A 16,432-nucleotide genomic window follows, 5' to 3' on the forward strand; every position below is an offset into this window, starting at 1 on the left:
CCTCACCTGATCTGACATTCAGATATGGTCACCACCTCACCTGATCTGACATTCAGATATGGTCACCACCTCACCTGATCTGACATTCAGATATGGTCACCACCTCACCTGATCTGACATTCGGATGTGGTCACCACCTCACCTGATCTGACATTCAGATATGGTCACCACCTCACCTGATCTGACATTCGGATGTGGTCACCACCTCACCTGATCTGACATTCAGATATGGTCACCACCTCACCTGATCTGACATTCGGATGTGGTGACCACCTCACCTGATCTGACATTCGGAAGTGGTCACCACCTAACCATATCTGACATTCAGATGTGGTCACCACCTCACCTGATCTGACATTTGGATGTGGTCACCACCTCACCTGATCTGACATTTGGATGTGGTCACCACCTCACCTGATCGGACATTCAGATGTGGTCACCACCTCACCTGATCTGACATTCGGATGTGGTCACCACCTCACCTGATCTGACATTTGGATGTGGTCACCACCTCACCTGATCTGACATTCGGATGTGGTGACCACCTCACCTGATCTGACATTCGGATGTGGTCACCATCTCACCTGATCTGACATTCAGATATGGTCACCACCTCACCTGATCTGACATTTGGATATGGTCACCACCTCACCTGATCTGACATTCGGATGTGGTCACCACCTCACCTGATCTGACATTCGGATGTGGTCACCACCTCACCCTATCTGACATTCAGATATGGTCACCACCTCACCTGATCTGACATTCGGATGTGGTCACCACCTCACCTGATCTGACATTCAGATATGGTCACAACCTCACCCTCCCTGACATTCAGATATGGTCACCACCTCACCTGATCTGACATTCAGATATGGTCACCACCTCACCTGATCTGACATTCAGATATGGTCACCACCTCACCTGATCTGACATTTGGATGTGGTCAACACCTCACCTGATCTGACATTCAGATATGGTCACCACCTCTACCTACCTGACATTGCGATCTGGTTTTTAGTTGAGGCTATTCCCATCTGACATTATATCTATATCACTATCATAAGTACTTAAGAAATACATTGATAACAAAAGTACCAGTGAATTGTTCCTTGAAAACAACATAATTGTAATTAAGGTGTTGTATGTCCTGACTTCAGACAGTGATTACCTGAAATGCTTCCCTGAACTGTCTATTCTTGATCATCTCTACAGCTTTCTCAGTTTCTCCTGCGAAGTAGTCTCTCTGTTTCTCGTCTAACATACCAATATTGAACATGAAGTCTGCGTACTGATTCATCATCTATTAAGGGTAAAAACTTCCTTTCATGCTCGAGTTTTTTTTCATTTATAAAATGTATTCACTTATTCTTATACCTACATTCTGAATGATCATTTGATAACTTGTTTACCAAACAACTTATAACTAAATATAATATGCTGATTCTTAGAATTTTCAGTTAATTCTAACACTTATACAGTATATCTTCCAATCACTTAATTATAACACAGTAAAGGCTATTATATTGGTAGCTCTATATTTTATACATATATTCATATATATATTTTAATATATAGTTTCTGATATTTTAATGATGGAATAGATAAGGAAAGCAATGAAATGGAGAAAAAGCTCATATGACAAGTTTTGGTAAATCCCTTAAAATCTCAACCATAAACAAGAGGTCCATAGGGCCTGTATTGACGAAATTGCTTCATCAAAACTGAAAAGAAAGCATATGAAAGATTTCCATCTATTTCTCCTATTTGGCCCACCCCTCTACTCCATTGTTTATATGAAAATAAGTTCCACACACCCATGGAGGCTGCAGACCAAATTAGGGCAAAATCTTATCATTCCTACAGAATAACAAGCAATATTAACCAATTTGCTGTATTTCCCCGGTTGTCTTGTCTGCCCCTTCCATCTAAGGAGCCGAGACTCAAAGTTGACATAGAATTGATTCCATTTCACTCTAGAAGGCCAAATAAGGACAAATTTCAATAATTCTTGATACACATAAATAATTTATATGAATTTGCTATGTTTCCTTTTTTGTGTGAAGGCCCTCCTGCTGCCCCGGGGACAAAGACCCACAGTTTATACAAAATTGATTTTCTGTTACTCAAGGATGCTTCAGACCAAATGGGACAAAATCTTGACATTCCTACAGAGGAAGAAGGAATTCAAAGAATTTGCTCATTTCTCATATTAGGCACCACCCCTCCAATCCCAGATGGATGAGACCCAACATTTATTTAAAACTGATTCCCCTTTTACCAAAGCATGCTTCTGACCAAATTTAGGCAAATCAATTCACTGCTTTAGGAGGAGTAGCACTTCAAATGATTTGTTCTGTTTCAACGATAGGGCCCTGCCTCTCCTATCCCAAGGCCCTGAGATCCAAATTCCAAATTAATTCCACTTAACCAAATTTTGAAAAAATCCAATCATTCCTACAAGAGTAGAGTTTAATGCACTTGCAAAATTTCCCCTTTCAGGCCCTGTCTCTCAGGTCATTGGGGCCCTTCAGACCAGGAGAGCTAAAAAGCTATGTGTGTTTATATACACTGTCTCACAAAGCTAGGTGTAATTACACATACAACTTATCATGTTGTCACACACAGAAAGATAGGAATGATTACACAAACATCTTAACATGTTGTCACACACAGAAAGATAGGAATGATTACACAAACATCTTAAACTGTGTTGTCACACACAGAAAGATAGGTGTGATTACACAAACATCTTAACATGTTGTCACACACAGAAAGATAGGTGTGATTACACAAACATCTTAACATGTGTTGTCACACAATGAAAGATAGGTGTGATTACACAAACATCTTAACATGTTGTCACACACAGATAGATAGGTGTGATTACACAAACATCTTAACATGTTGTCACACACAGAAAGATAGGTGTGATTACACAAACATCTTACATGTTGTCACACACAGATAGATAGGTGTGATAACACAAACATCTTAACATGTTGTCACACACAGAAAGATAGGTGTGATTACACAAACATCTTAACATGTTGTCACACACAGAAAGATAGGTGTGATTACACAAACATCTTAACATGTGTTGTCACACACAGAAAGATAGGTGTGATTACACAAACATCTTAACATGTGTTGTCACACACAGAAAGATAGGTGTGATTACACAAACATCTTAACATGTGTTGTCACACACAGAAAGATAGGTGTGATTACACAAACATCTTAACATGTTGTCACACACAGAAAGATAGGTGTGATTACACAAACATCTTAACATGTGTTGTCACACACAGAAAGATAGGTGTGATAACACAAACATCTTAACATGTGTTGTCACACACAGAAAGATAGGTGTGATTACACAAACATCTTAACATGTGTTGTCACACACAGAAAGATAGGTGTGATTACACAAACATCTTAACATGTTGTCACACACAGAAAGCTAGGTGTGATTACACAAACATCTTAACATGTGTTGTCACACACAGAAAGATAGGTGTGATTACACAAACATCTTAACATGTTGTCACACACAGAAAGCTAGGTGTGATTACACAAACATCTTAACATGTGTTGTCACATACAGAAAGATAGGTGTGATTACACAAACATCTTAACGTGTGTTGTCACACACAAAAAAATGAGTGTGATTACACAAACACCTTACATGTTGTAACACACAGATAGATAGGTGTGATTACACAAACATCTTAACATGTGTTGTCACACACAGAAAGATAGGTGTGATTACACAAACATCTTAACATGTGTTGTCACACAATGAAAGATAGGTGTGATTACACAAACATCTTAACATGTTGTCACACACAGATAGATAGGTGTGATTACACAAACATCTTAACATGTTGTCACACACAGAAAGATAGGTGTGATTACACAAACATCTTACATGTTGTCACACACAGAAAGATAGGTGTGATTACACAAACATCTTAACATGTTGTCACACACAGAAAGATAGGTGTGGTTACACAAACATCTTAACATGTGTTGTCACACACAGAAAGATAGGTGTGATAACACAAACATCTTAACATGTTGTCACACACAGGAAGATAGGTGTGATTACACAAACATCTTAACCTGTGTTGTCACACACAGAAAGATAGGTGTGATTACACAAACATCTTAACATGTGTTGTCACACACAGAAAGATAGGTGTGATTACACAAACATCTTAACATGTGTTGTCACACACAGAAAGATAGGTGTGATTACACAAACATCTTAACATGTGTTGTCACACACAGAAAGATAGGTGTGATTATACAAACATCTTAACGTGTGTTGTCACACACAAAAAAATGAGTGTGATTACACAAACACCTTACATGTTGTAACACACAGATAGATAGGTGTGATTACACAAACATCTTAACATGTGTTGTCACACACAGAAAGATAGGTGTGATTACACAAACATCTTAACATGTTGTCACACACAGATAGATAGGTGTGATTACACAAACATCTTAACATGTTGTCACACACAGAAAGATAGGTGTGACTACACAAACATCTTACATGTTGTCACACACAGATAGATAGGTGTGATAACACAAACATCTTAACATGTTGTCACACACAGAAAGATAGGTGTGATTACACAAACATCTTAACATGTTGTCACACACAGAAGTGTGATTACACAAACATGTTAACATGTGTTGTCACACACAGAAAGATAGGTGTGATTACACAAACATCTTAACATGTTGTCACACACAGAAAGCTAGGTGTGATTACACAAACATCTTAACATGTGTTGTCACATACAGAAAGATAGGTGTGATTACACAAACAACTTAACATGTTGTCAAACACAAAAAGATAGGTGTGATTACACAAACATCTTAACATGTGTTGTCACACACAAAAAAATAAGTGTGATTACACAAACACCTTACATGTTGTAACACACAGATAGATAGGTGTGATTACACAAACATCTTAACATGTTGTCACACACAGAAAGATAGGTGTAATTACACAAACATCTTACATGTTGTCACACACAGATAGATAGGTGTGATTACACAAACATCTTAACATGTTGTTACACACAGAAAGATAGGTGTGACTACACAAACATCTTAACATGTGTTGTCACACACAGAAAGATAGGTGTGATTACACATACATCTTAACATGAGTTGTCACACAGAAAGATAGGTGTGATTACACAAACATCTTTACCTGTGTTGTCACACACAGATAGATAGGTGTGATTACACAAACATCTTAAAATGTGTTATCACACACAAAAAAATAGGTGTGATTACACAAACATCTTAAACTGTGTTGTCACACACAGAAAGATAGGTGTGATTACACAAACATCTTAACATGTTGTCACACACAGAAAGATAGGTGTAATTACACAAACATCTTACATGTTGTCACACACAAAAAAATAGGTGTGATTACACAAACACCTTACATGTTGTCACACACAGATAGATAGGTGTGATTACACAAACATCTTAACATGTGTTGTCACACACAGAAAGATAGGTGTGATTACACAAACATCTTAACATGTGTTGTCACACACAGAAAGATAGGTGTGATTACACAAACATCTTAACATGTTGTCACACACAGAAAGATAGGTGTGATTACACAAACATCTTAACATGTGTTGTCACACACAGAAAGATAGGTGTGATTACACAAACATCTTACATGTTGTCACACACAGAAAGATAGGTGTGATTACACAAACATCTTAACATGTTGTCACACTCAGAAAGATAGGTGTAATTACACAAACATCTTACATGTTGTCACACACAGATAGATTGGTGTGATTACACAAACATCTTAACATGTTGTCACACACAGAAAGATAGGTGTGATTACACAAACATCTTAACATGTTGCCACACACAGAAAGATAGGTGTGATTACACATACATCTTACATGTTGTCACACACAGATAGATAGGTGAGGTTACACAAACATCTTACATGTTGTCACACACAGATAAATAGGTGTGATTACATAAACATCTTACATGTTGTCACACACAGAAAGATAGGTGTGATTACACATACATCTTAGATGTTGTCACACACAGATAGATAGGTGAGGTTACACAAACATCTTACATGTTGTCACACACAGATAGATAGGTGTGATTACACAAACATCTTAACATGTGTTGTCACACACAGAAAGATAGGTGTGATTACACAAACAACTTAACATGTTGTCACACACAGAAAGATAGGTGTGATTATACAAACACCTTAACATGTTATCACACACAGAAAAATAGGTGTGATTACACAAACATCTTAACATGTGTTGTCACACACAGAAAGATAGGTGTGATTACACAAACATCTTACATGTTGTCACACACAGAAAGATAGGTGTGATTACACAAACATCTTAACATGTTGTCACCCACAGAAAGATAGGTGTAATTACACAAACATCTTAACATGTTGTCACACACAGAAAGATAGGTGTGATTACACATACATCTTACATGTTGTCACACACAGATAGATAGGTGAGGTTACACAAACATCTTACATGTTGTCAAACACAGATAGATAGGTGTGATTACACAAACATCTTACATGTTGTCACACACAGATAGATAGGTGTGATAACACAAACATCTTAACATGTTGTCACACACAGAAAGATAGGTGTGATTACACAAACACCTTAACATGTTGTCACACACAGATAGATAGGTGTGATTACACAAACATCTTAACATGTTGTCACACACAGAAAGATAGGTGTGAAGAGAAAGTTACAATTGAAGATCATGAGAAATTTACCGATTCTGGATCACATAAACCATCACCAATAGCCATTCCCTTAAAGTTGATCCGGAGGTTTGCTGTAGGGTTTGATATGTGTATTTTATAGGAAATAGCAGGAACATATTTACCAGCATAAGACTGTAAACAAACAAAAAACAATTAATAGTCAATTTTTTATCTACATTCAAAGTACAAAGTCGACTACCAGGAAAAATCACAATAGCTTGGTGGTCTACATGAAAATGTAGACACCATCAACAATAAGTAGTTATATAGTAAGGCATTATTGATTCTATTGGAAAAATACCTCTCCTGTAGCATAAAAGTCATTCTTCTGATACTGATAGTAAACCTTGAAAAACTGCAGCAGAAAACTGGAACAAACAAAAATTCAATGCCTCACTTATTGGCCACTGGAAATTACTTTAACCGTACATAAAAAAAAACGTATTAGACATGGTCTATTTCATACATCAGAGAACTGATAACACGACCAGTTTTATACATCAGAGAAATGATAACATGACCTATTTTATACATCAGAGGAATGATAACATGACCTATTTTATACATCAGAGGAATGATAACATGACCTATTTCATACATCAGAGAACTGATAACACGACCTGTTTCATACATCAGAAAAATGATAACACGACCTGTTTCATACATCAGAGAAATGATAACATGACCTGTTTCATACATCAGAGAAATGATAACACGACCTGTTTCATACATCAGAGAAATGATAACACGACCTGTTTCATACATCAGAGAAATGATAACACGACCTGTTTCATACATCAGAGAAATGATAACACGACCTGTTTCATACATCAGAGAAATGATAACATGACCTATTTTATACATCAGAGAAATGATAACATGACCTGTTTCATACATCAGAGAAATGATAACACGACCTATTTCATACATCAGAGAAATGATAACATGACCTGTTTCATACATCAGAGAAATGATAACATGACCTATTTTATACATCAGAGAAATGATAACACGACCTGTTTTATACATCAGAGAAATGATAACACAACCTATTTCATACATCAGAGAAATGATAACATGACCTATTTCATACATCAGAAAAAATTATAACACAACCTGTTTCATACATCAGAGAAATGATAACATGACCTGTTTTATACATCAAAGAAATGATAACATGACCTGTTTTATACATCAGAGAAATGATAACATGACCTGTTTGATACATCAGAAAATGATAACATGACCTTTTTTAAACATCAGAGAAATGATAACATGACCTATTTTATACATCAGAGAAATGATAACATGACCTATTCTATACATCAGAGAAATGACAACATGACCTATTCTATACATCAGAGAAATGATAACACGACCTGTTTCATACATCAGAGAAATGATAACACGACCTGTTTCATACATCAGAGAAATGATAACATGACCTATTTTATACATCAGAGAAATGATAACATGACCTGTTTTATACATCAGAGAAATGATAACACGACCTATTTCATACATCAGAGAAATGATAACATGACCTGTTTGATACATCAGAGAAATAACATGACCTATTTTATACATCAGAGAAATGATAACACGACCTGTTTTATACATCAGAGAAATGATAACACAACCTATTTCATACATCAGAGAAATGATAACATGACCTATTTCATACATCAGAAAAAATTATAACACAACCTGTTTCATACATCAGAGAAATGATAACATGACCTGTTTTATACATCAAAGAAATGATAACATGACCTGTTTTATACATCAGAGAAATGATAACATGACCTGTTTGATACATCAGAAAATGATAACATGACCTTTTTTATACATCAGAGAAATGATAACATGACCTATTTTATACATCAGAGAAATGATAACATGACCTATTCTATACATCAGAGAAATGATAACATGACCTATTTTATACATCAGAGAAATGATAACATGACCTATTTTATACATCATAAAAAATGATAACATGACCTATTTTATACATCAGAGAAATGATAACACAACCTGTTTTATACATCAGAAAAAATGATAACACAACCTGTTTTATACATCAGAGAAATGATAACACGACCTATTTCATACATCAGAGAAATGATAACATGACCTATTTCATTCATCAGAAAAAATGATAACACCACCTGTTTCATACATCAGAGAAATGATAACATGACCTGTTTTATACATCAGAGAAATGATAACACGACCTGTTTTATACATCAGAAAATGATAACATGACCTTTTTTATACATCAGAGAAATGATAACATGACCTATTTTATACATCAGAGAAATGATAACATGACCTATTTTATGTATCATGATATAAACAAGTTACCTGTACAAGTCGGTAGCAACATCCCATTCATTTTTGGCGTAACCAGCATCTGAGCTCGTAAAACTAAAACCTGTTCCTACTGGATTGTCCACATACAACATGGAGTACTTCTTGTTCCAAGTTATGTTCCTCTCCATCACTGGAATATGAAATACAACAACTTAACAGAAAAATTAACACAAACCTACACTGACCTGGCGATGTTAGTAGGTCAAGGATGCTCTGCCTACCAAGCATATTAATATCAACCAATTCACAGAAGTTATTAAATGTGCCCTTTGACCTTTTCACCTTGACCTAAGTATGATTAGGACTAGGATGTTATTATATCATTGGGCAAGTATCACACAAATATTTTGAGAGGTTCTGTACATGTTTATGATTTGAACCAAGACTTGAAATGACATGATGAGAAGGACAAACATAGGTGACATTTTAGCCCCTCCCTCCTATACCTTAAAATGACAAAGCATATAAAGAAACAGAATGAACAACACCATATGACTGTAGTGTCCTAAATTCAAATGTAATGTTATTCTTTAAGGACAATATACTGGTGTGTGATACTGTATAAAACAAGTGTATCCATTTGGTTCTATTTATCAATTCCACACTGAAGGAATTCTGAATTATTCGTTTGCCTCTATTTATCAATTCCACACTGAAAGAATTCTGAATTATTTGTTTGCCTCTATTTATCAATTCCACACTGAAGGAATTCTGAATTACAAACTTACATTTGAGGTTTTGGTTGACCATGAGGGGTCCATTTTCCACAAACAGGCCGAAAAGGGATGAGCCACCTGGTCCTCCTTGTAACCACATCACCACAGGGGCATTTAAGGGGTCCTCCTAAATAAAAACAAGAGATCCCAGAGGGATCTTGGTGCCCACCATTGTTTTATCTTTATATGCTCTTTGAAAGTTGGATCTTTTCCCTTCTTTTCTCTGTTTTTGGTCTTAATGATAAGACATTTGAACATGCCTTTGCGGAAATAAATCATTATCGTTACCTGCCAAATCTAAAATGGCCACCTAGAAGCCATTTTGTTTCTTCTGATTAGTCCAAAAAGCAAATGAGCACAATGAGAAACCAAAGGGAACATATGTATGAAATTTAAAAGATATTCATTCAGCTCTTCTTCAGAAATAGTAATAACAATCTTTACTAGGCAAAATTTAAGATGGACGTTTGTCGGCCATTTTGTATTTCTGATCAGACCAAAAATCAGACTGGCACAGCTAGAGACCAAGGGGAACCTACATATGAAATTTAAGAAGGATTCATGAAGTACTTTACACAAGAAATAGTGATAACAAACTTTCAAAGTCAAAATCAAAGACAGCCGCCTTTCCACCATTTTGTTTTTCTGATCAGTCCCAAAATTAGATGGGCACAACAAGAGACCAGGGGTAACCTACATATGAAATTTGATAGAGATCCATAACTTTCTTTTCAAGAAATAGCAATAACAAACATCATTGAAAAAATCCAAGATGGCTTTCTGTCAGCCATTTTTGTTTTTTTTATCAGTCTAGGGACCAAGGGGATCCTACATATGTAATTTGAGAAAGATCCATGTGGGACTTCTCAAGAAATAGCTATAACAAAAATTGTTTATGGACAGACAGATGACACACAGATGGACAATGGACAAAGGACACAGAGCAATTTGAATAGCCCACGAACTGATGATGGTAGGCTAATAAAACAAAGGGGCATACAGGGGAGCATCCTACATAAAGCAAAATAAAGTACATTATTTATAATCTAAGGGCTATACATAGGGGGGGGTTGTCCTATATCACACAAAATACATTATTTATAATATAAGGGCTATACATAGGGGAGGGGGGTTGTCCTATATAACACAAAGTACATTATTTATAATCTAAGGGCTATACAGGGGGGGGGTTGTCCTATATAACACAAAATACATTATTTATAATCTAAGGGCTATACATGGGGGGGGGGTGTCCTATATAACACAAAGTACATTATTTATAATCTAAGGGCTATACAGGGGGGGGGGTTGTCCTATATAACACAAAGTACATTATTTATAATCTAAAGGCTATACATTGGGGGGGGGGATTGTCCTATATAACACAAAATACATTATTTATAATCTAAGGGCTATACAGGGGGGGTTGTCCTATATAACACAAAATACATTATTTATAATCTAAAGGCTATACATGGGGGGATTGTCCTATATAACACAAAGTACATTATTTATAATCTAAAGGCTATACAAGGGGGTGGGGGGTTGTCCTATATAACACAAAGTACATTATTTATAATATAAGGGCTATACATAGGGGAGGGGGGGTTGTCCTATATAACACAAAGTACATTATTTATAATCTAAGGGCTATACAGGGGGGGGGTTGGGGTTGTCCTATATAACACAAAGTACATTATTTATAATCTAAAGGCTATACATGGGGGGGGGGGATTGTCCTATATAACACAAAATACATTATTTATAATCTAAGGGCTATACAGAGGGGGGGAGTTGTCCTATATAACACAAAATACATTATTTATAATCTAAGGGCTATACAGGGGGGTGGGGGGTTGTCCTATATAACACAAAGTACATTATTTATAATCTAAGGGCTATACAGGGGGGGGGGGGGGTTGTCCTATATAACACAAAGTACATTATTTATAATCTAAGGGCTATACATAGGGGGGTTGTCCTATATAACACAAAGTACATTATTTATCATCAATGGGGGCATTCAAGGATTCCTCAAAATGGGGTGTTTAGTTTGTCATCCATCTAACACAGAATACATTATCTTTTATCCATGCATTCAGGGGGCCATCCTATAACTTACTTACCTGTACATGTGACAGTTTTTTAACAGTTTTCTGACTTACCTGTAGAGGTGACAGTTTGCTGACTTACCTGTAGGGGTGACAATTTGCTGACTTACCTGTAGAGGTGACAATTTGCTGACTTACCTGTAGAGGTGACCGTTTGCTGACTTACCTGTAGAGGTGACAGTTTGCTGACTTACCTGTAGAGGTGACAGTTTGCTTACTTACCTGTAGAGGTGACAGTTTGCTGACTTACCTGTAGAGGTGACAATTTGCTGACTTACCTGTAGAGGTGACAATTTGCTGACTTACCTGTAGAGGTGACAATTTGCTGACTTACCTGTAGAGGTGACAATTTGCTGTCTTACCTGTAGAGGTGTACAAGTGATATTATTTTTAAATACCTGTTAATGTTGTTTTTACTTACCTGGGCAGGGAAGAACCAGAAGAATATGTTGCTGGTTGTTGTTCTATTCACAGTGATAAATCCAGAATAGCTTTTCAGATTGGTGCCTTCAAGTGGTCCAACGATGCTTAAATTCTGGGCTGTATCACATAATCAAATAGATATATTTAAGTACTTTCAGAGGACCAACAAGGCTTAGCTTATGGGCTGTATCACACAACCAAATAGATATATTTAAGTACTTTCAGAAGACCAACAAGGCTTAGCTTCTGGGCTGTATCACACAACCAAATAGACATGTATATGTACCTCAGTGGAGCTTGCCTACTATCACCCTTCCTTTACAAAGAGTTAAATTAGTCCACCAGGATAAGTATTTAAAGCTTTCAACATGGTAATGCCCTAAATTTTCCTGTTGTCTGATGGAAAACTATGTAAAAGTATGATACCTTAATCTTGATACCTTATATTCACAACTTGCCTGTAATAATCCCACCTTTATTTTGAATCTGAGGTAATCTGTTGGCCCCTGTGATCATGTATTTAGTCCATTTTTACTTGCTGTAAAGCGATTCTCTGTGGTTCCCTAGTGTCCTGTAATAAGTCAACATTTACTTTGACTCAGAGGTAATCTGTTGACCCCTTGGGGTCCTGTAATTAGTCAACATTCACTTTGACTCAGAGGTAATCTGATGACCCCTTGGGGTCCTGCAATTAATCAACATTCACTTTGACTCAGAGGTAATCTGTTGACCCCTTGGGGTCCTGCAATTAGTCAACATTCACTTTGACACAGAGGTAATCTGATGACCCCTTGGGGTCCTGCAATTAATCAACATTCACTTTGACTCAGAGGTAATCTGTTGACCCCTTGGGGTCCTGTAATTAGTCAACATTCACTTTGACTCAGAGGTAATCTGTTGACCCCTTGGGGTCCTGTAATTAGTCAACATTCACTTTGACTCAGAGGTAATCTGTTGACCCCTTGGGGTCCTGTAATTAGTCAACATTCACTTTGACTCAGAGGTAATCTGTTGACCCCTTGGGTCCTGTAATTAGTCAACATTCACTTTCAGAGGTAATTAGTCAACATTCACTTTGACTCAGAGGTAATCTGTTGACCCCTTGAAGTCCTGTAATTAGTCAACATTCACTTTGACTCAAAGGTAATCTGTTAACCCCTTGGGGTCCTGCAATTAGTCAACATTCACTTTGACTCAGAGGTAATCTGCTGACCCCTAGGGGACCTTTAATTAGTCAACATTCACTTTGACTCAGAGGTAATCTGTTGACCCCTTGGGGTCCTGAAAAGAGTTGACATTCATTTTGACTCACAGGTAATCTGTTGACCCCTTTGGGTTCTGTAATTAGTCAACATTCATTTTGACTCAGAGGAAATCTGTTGACCTCTTTGGGTCCTGTAAATAGTCAACATTCACTTTGACACAGAGGTAATCTGTTGACCCCTAGGGGACCTTTAATTAGTCAACATTCACTTTGACTCAGAGGTAATCTGCTGACCCCTTGGGGTCCTGCAATTAGTCAACATTCACTTTGACTCAGAGGTAATCTGTTGACCCCTTGGGGTCCTGAAAAGAGTTGACATTCATTTTGACTCACAGGTAATCTGTTGACCCCTTTGGGTTCTGTAATTAGTCAACATTCACTTTGACTCAGAGGTAATCTGTTGACCCCTTGGGGTCCTGTAATTAATCAACATTCACTTTGACTCAGAGGTAATCTGTTGACTTCCTTGACATATTGTACATTAGGATCAAAAGTTAGCCTAAGTTATACTTGTTGGCATATAGAGAAAGGACTATACCAGGCCAGTTGTATTTATAGAGAGAGGACTATACCAGGCCAGTTGTATATATAGAGGACTATACCAGACCAGTTGTATATATAGAGAGAGGACTATACCAGGCCAGTTGTATATAGAGAGAGGACTATACCAGGCCAGTTGTATATATAGAGAGAGGACTATACCAGGCCAGTTGTACATAGAGAGAGGACTATACCAGGCCAGTTGTATATATAGAGGACTATACCAGACCAGTTGTATATATAGAGGACTATACCAGACCATTTGTATATATAGAGGACTATACCAGACCAGTTGTATATATAGAGAGGATGATACCAGGCCATTTGTTTATATAGAGAGAGGACTATATCAGGTGAAGCCCAGTTGTCTATATAAAGAGGACTATACCAGGCCAGTTATATATAGAGAGAGGACTATACAGGCCAGTTGTATATATAGAGGACTATACCAGGCCAGTTGTATATATAGACAGGATTATACCAGGCCAGTTGTATATATAAAGAGGACTATACCAGGCCAATTGTATATAGAGAGAAGACTATACCAGGTAAAGCCCAGTTGTATATATAGAAAGAGGACTATACCAGCACAGTTGTATATAGAGAGAGGACTATACCAGGTGGAGCCCAGTTGTATATAGAGAGAGGACTATACCAGGTGGAACCCAATTGTAAATAGAGAGAGGAGTATACCAGGTGGAGCCCAGTTGTACATAGAGAGAGGACTATAGCAGATGAAGCCCAGTTGTATATATAGAGAGAGGACTATACAAGGTGGAACCAACTTGTATATAAGAGAGAGGACTATACCATGCCAGTTGTATAAAGAGAGAAGAATATAGCAGGTGAAGCCCAGTTGTATAGAGAGAGAGGACTATACCAGGCTAGTTGTATATATAGAGAGGACTATACCAGGTGCAGCTCAGTTGTATATATAGAGAGAGGACTATACCAGGGCAGTTGTATATAGAGAGAAGACTATACCAGGTGAAGCCCAGTTGTATATATAGAAAGAGGACTTTACCAGCACAGTTGTATATAGAGAGAGGACTATACCAGGTGGAGCCCAGTTGTACATAGAGAGAGGACTATACCAGGTGAAGCCCAGTTGTATATAAGAGAGAGGACTATAGCAGGCCAGTTGTATATAGAGAGAAGACTCTACCAGGTGAAGCCCAGTTGTATATTGAGAGAGGACTATACCAGGTGAAGCCCAGGTGTATATATAGAAAGAGGACTATACCAGCACAGTTGTATATAGAGAGAGGACTATACCAGGTGGAGCCAAGTTGTATATAAGAGAGAGGACTATAGCAGGCCAGTTGTATATAGAGAGAAGACTATACCAGGTGAAGCCCAGTTGTATATTGAGAGAGGACTATACCAGGTGAAGCCCAGGTGTATATATAGAAAGAGGACTATACCAGCACAGTTGTATATAGAGAGAGGACTATACCAGGTGGAGCCCAGTTGTATATATAGAAAGAGGACTATACCAGCACAGTTGTATATAGAGAGAGGACTATACCAGGTGGAGCCCAGTTGTATATAGAGCGAGAATTATATCAGGTGGAGCCCAGTTGTACATAGAGAGAGGACTATACCAGGTGAAGCCCAGTTGTATATATAGAGAGAGGAATATACAAGGTGGAACCAAGTTGTATATAAGAGAGAGGACTATACCATGCCAGTTGTATATCGAGAGAAGACTATACCAAGTGAAGCCCAGTTGTATAGAGAGAGAGGACAATTCAGGCTAGTTGTATATATAGAGAGGACTATACCAGGTGCAGCTCAGTTGTATATATAGAGAGAGGACTATACAAGACCAGTTGTATATAGAGAGAGGACTATACCAGCCAAGTTGTTGTATATAGAGAGTGGACTATACCAGCCTAGTTATATATAAAGAGAGAGGACTATACCAGGCCAGTTATATAGAGAGAGAGGACTATACCAGGCCAGTTGTATATAGAGAGAGGACTATACCAGTTGGAGCCCAGTTGTATATATACAGAAAGGACTATACAAGCCTTGCGGTATAAAGAGAGAGGACTATGCCAGGTGAAGCCCAGTTGTACATAGAGAGAGGACTATACCAGGCCAGTTGTATATATGGAGAGAGGACTATACCAGGTGGAGCCCAGTTATATATAGAGAGAAAACT

At 37.4% G+C, this 16,432-nt stretch overlaps 1 protein-coding gene across 1 annotated transcript in view; it reads right to left on the reverse strand.

Annotated features, from left to right (window-relative positions):
* LOC132558158 (probable serine carboxypeptidase CPVL) overlaps window positions 1–16,432 on the reverse strand; it is a 35,027-nt gene that overhangs the window by 14,266 nt on the left and 4,329 nt on the right. Inside the window, exons 3-8 of the mRNA XM_060222691.1 lie at window positions 12,460–12,578; window positions 9,940–10,054; window positions 9,203–9,341; window positions 7,137–7,203; window positions 6,845–6,967; window positions 1,172–1,303 (exon numbers count right to left, since the gene is read on the reverse strand). Of these exons, the coding sequence (XP_060078674.1) occupies window positions 1,172–1,303; window positions 6,845–6,967; window positions 7,137–7,203; window positions 9,203–9,341; window positions 9,940–10,054; window positions 12,460–12,578 (695 nt within the window). The remainder of the gene's footprint in view (window positions 1–1,171; window positions 1,304–6,844; window positions 6,968–7,136; window positions 7,204–9,202; window positions 9,342–9,939; window positions 10,055–12,459; window positions 12,579–16,432) is intronic.

The sequence above is a fragment of the Ylistrum balloti genome, unplaced genomic scaffold (genome assembly GCF_031769215.1).
Source record: "Ylistrum balloti isolate Yb309-2 unplaced genomic scaffold, AGI_CSIRO_Ybal_v1 Utg370762, whole genome shotgun sequence".
Lineage (NCBI taxonomy): Eukaryota > Metazoa > Mollusca > Bivalvia > Pectinida > Pectinidae > Ylistrum > Ylistrum balloti.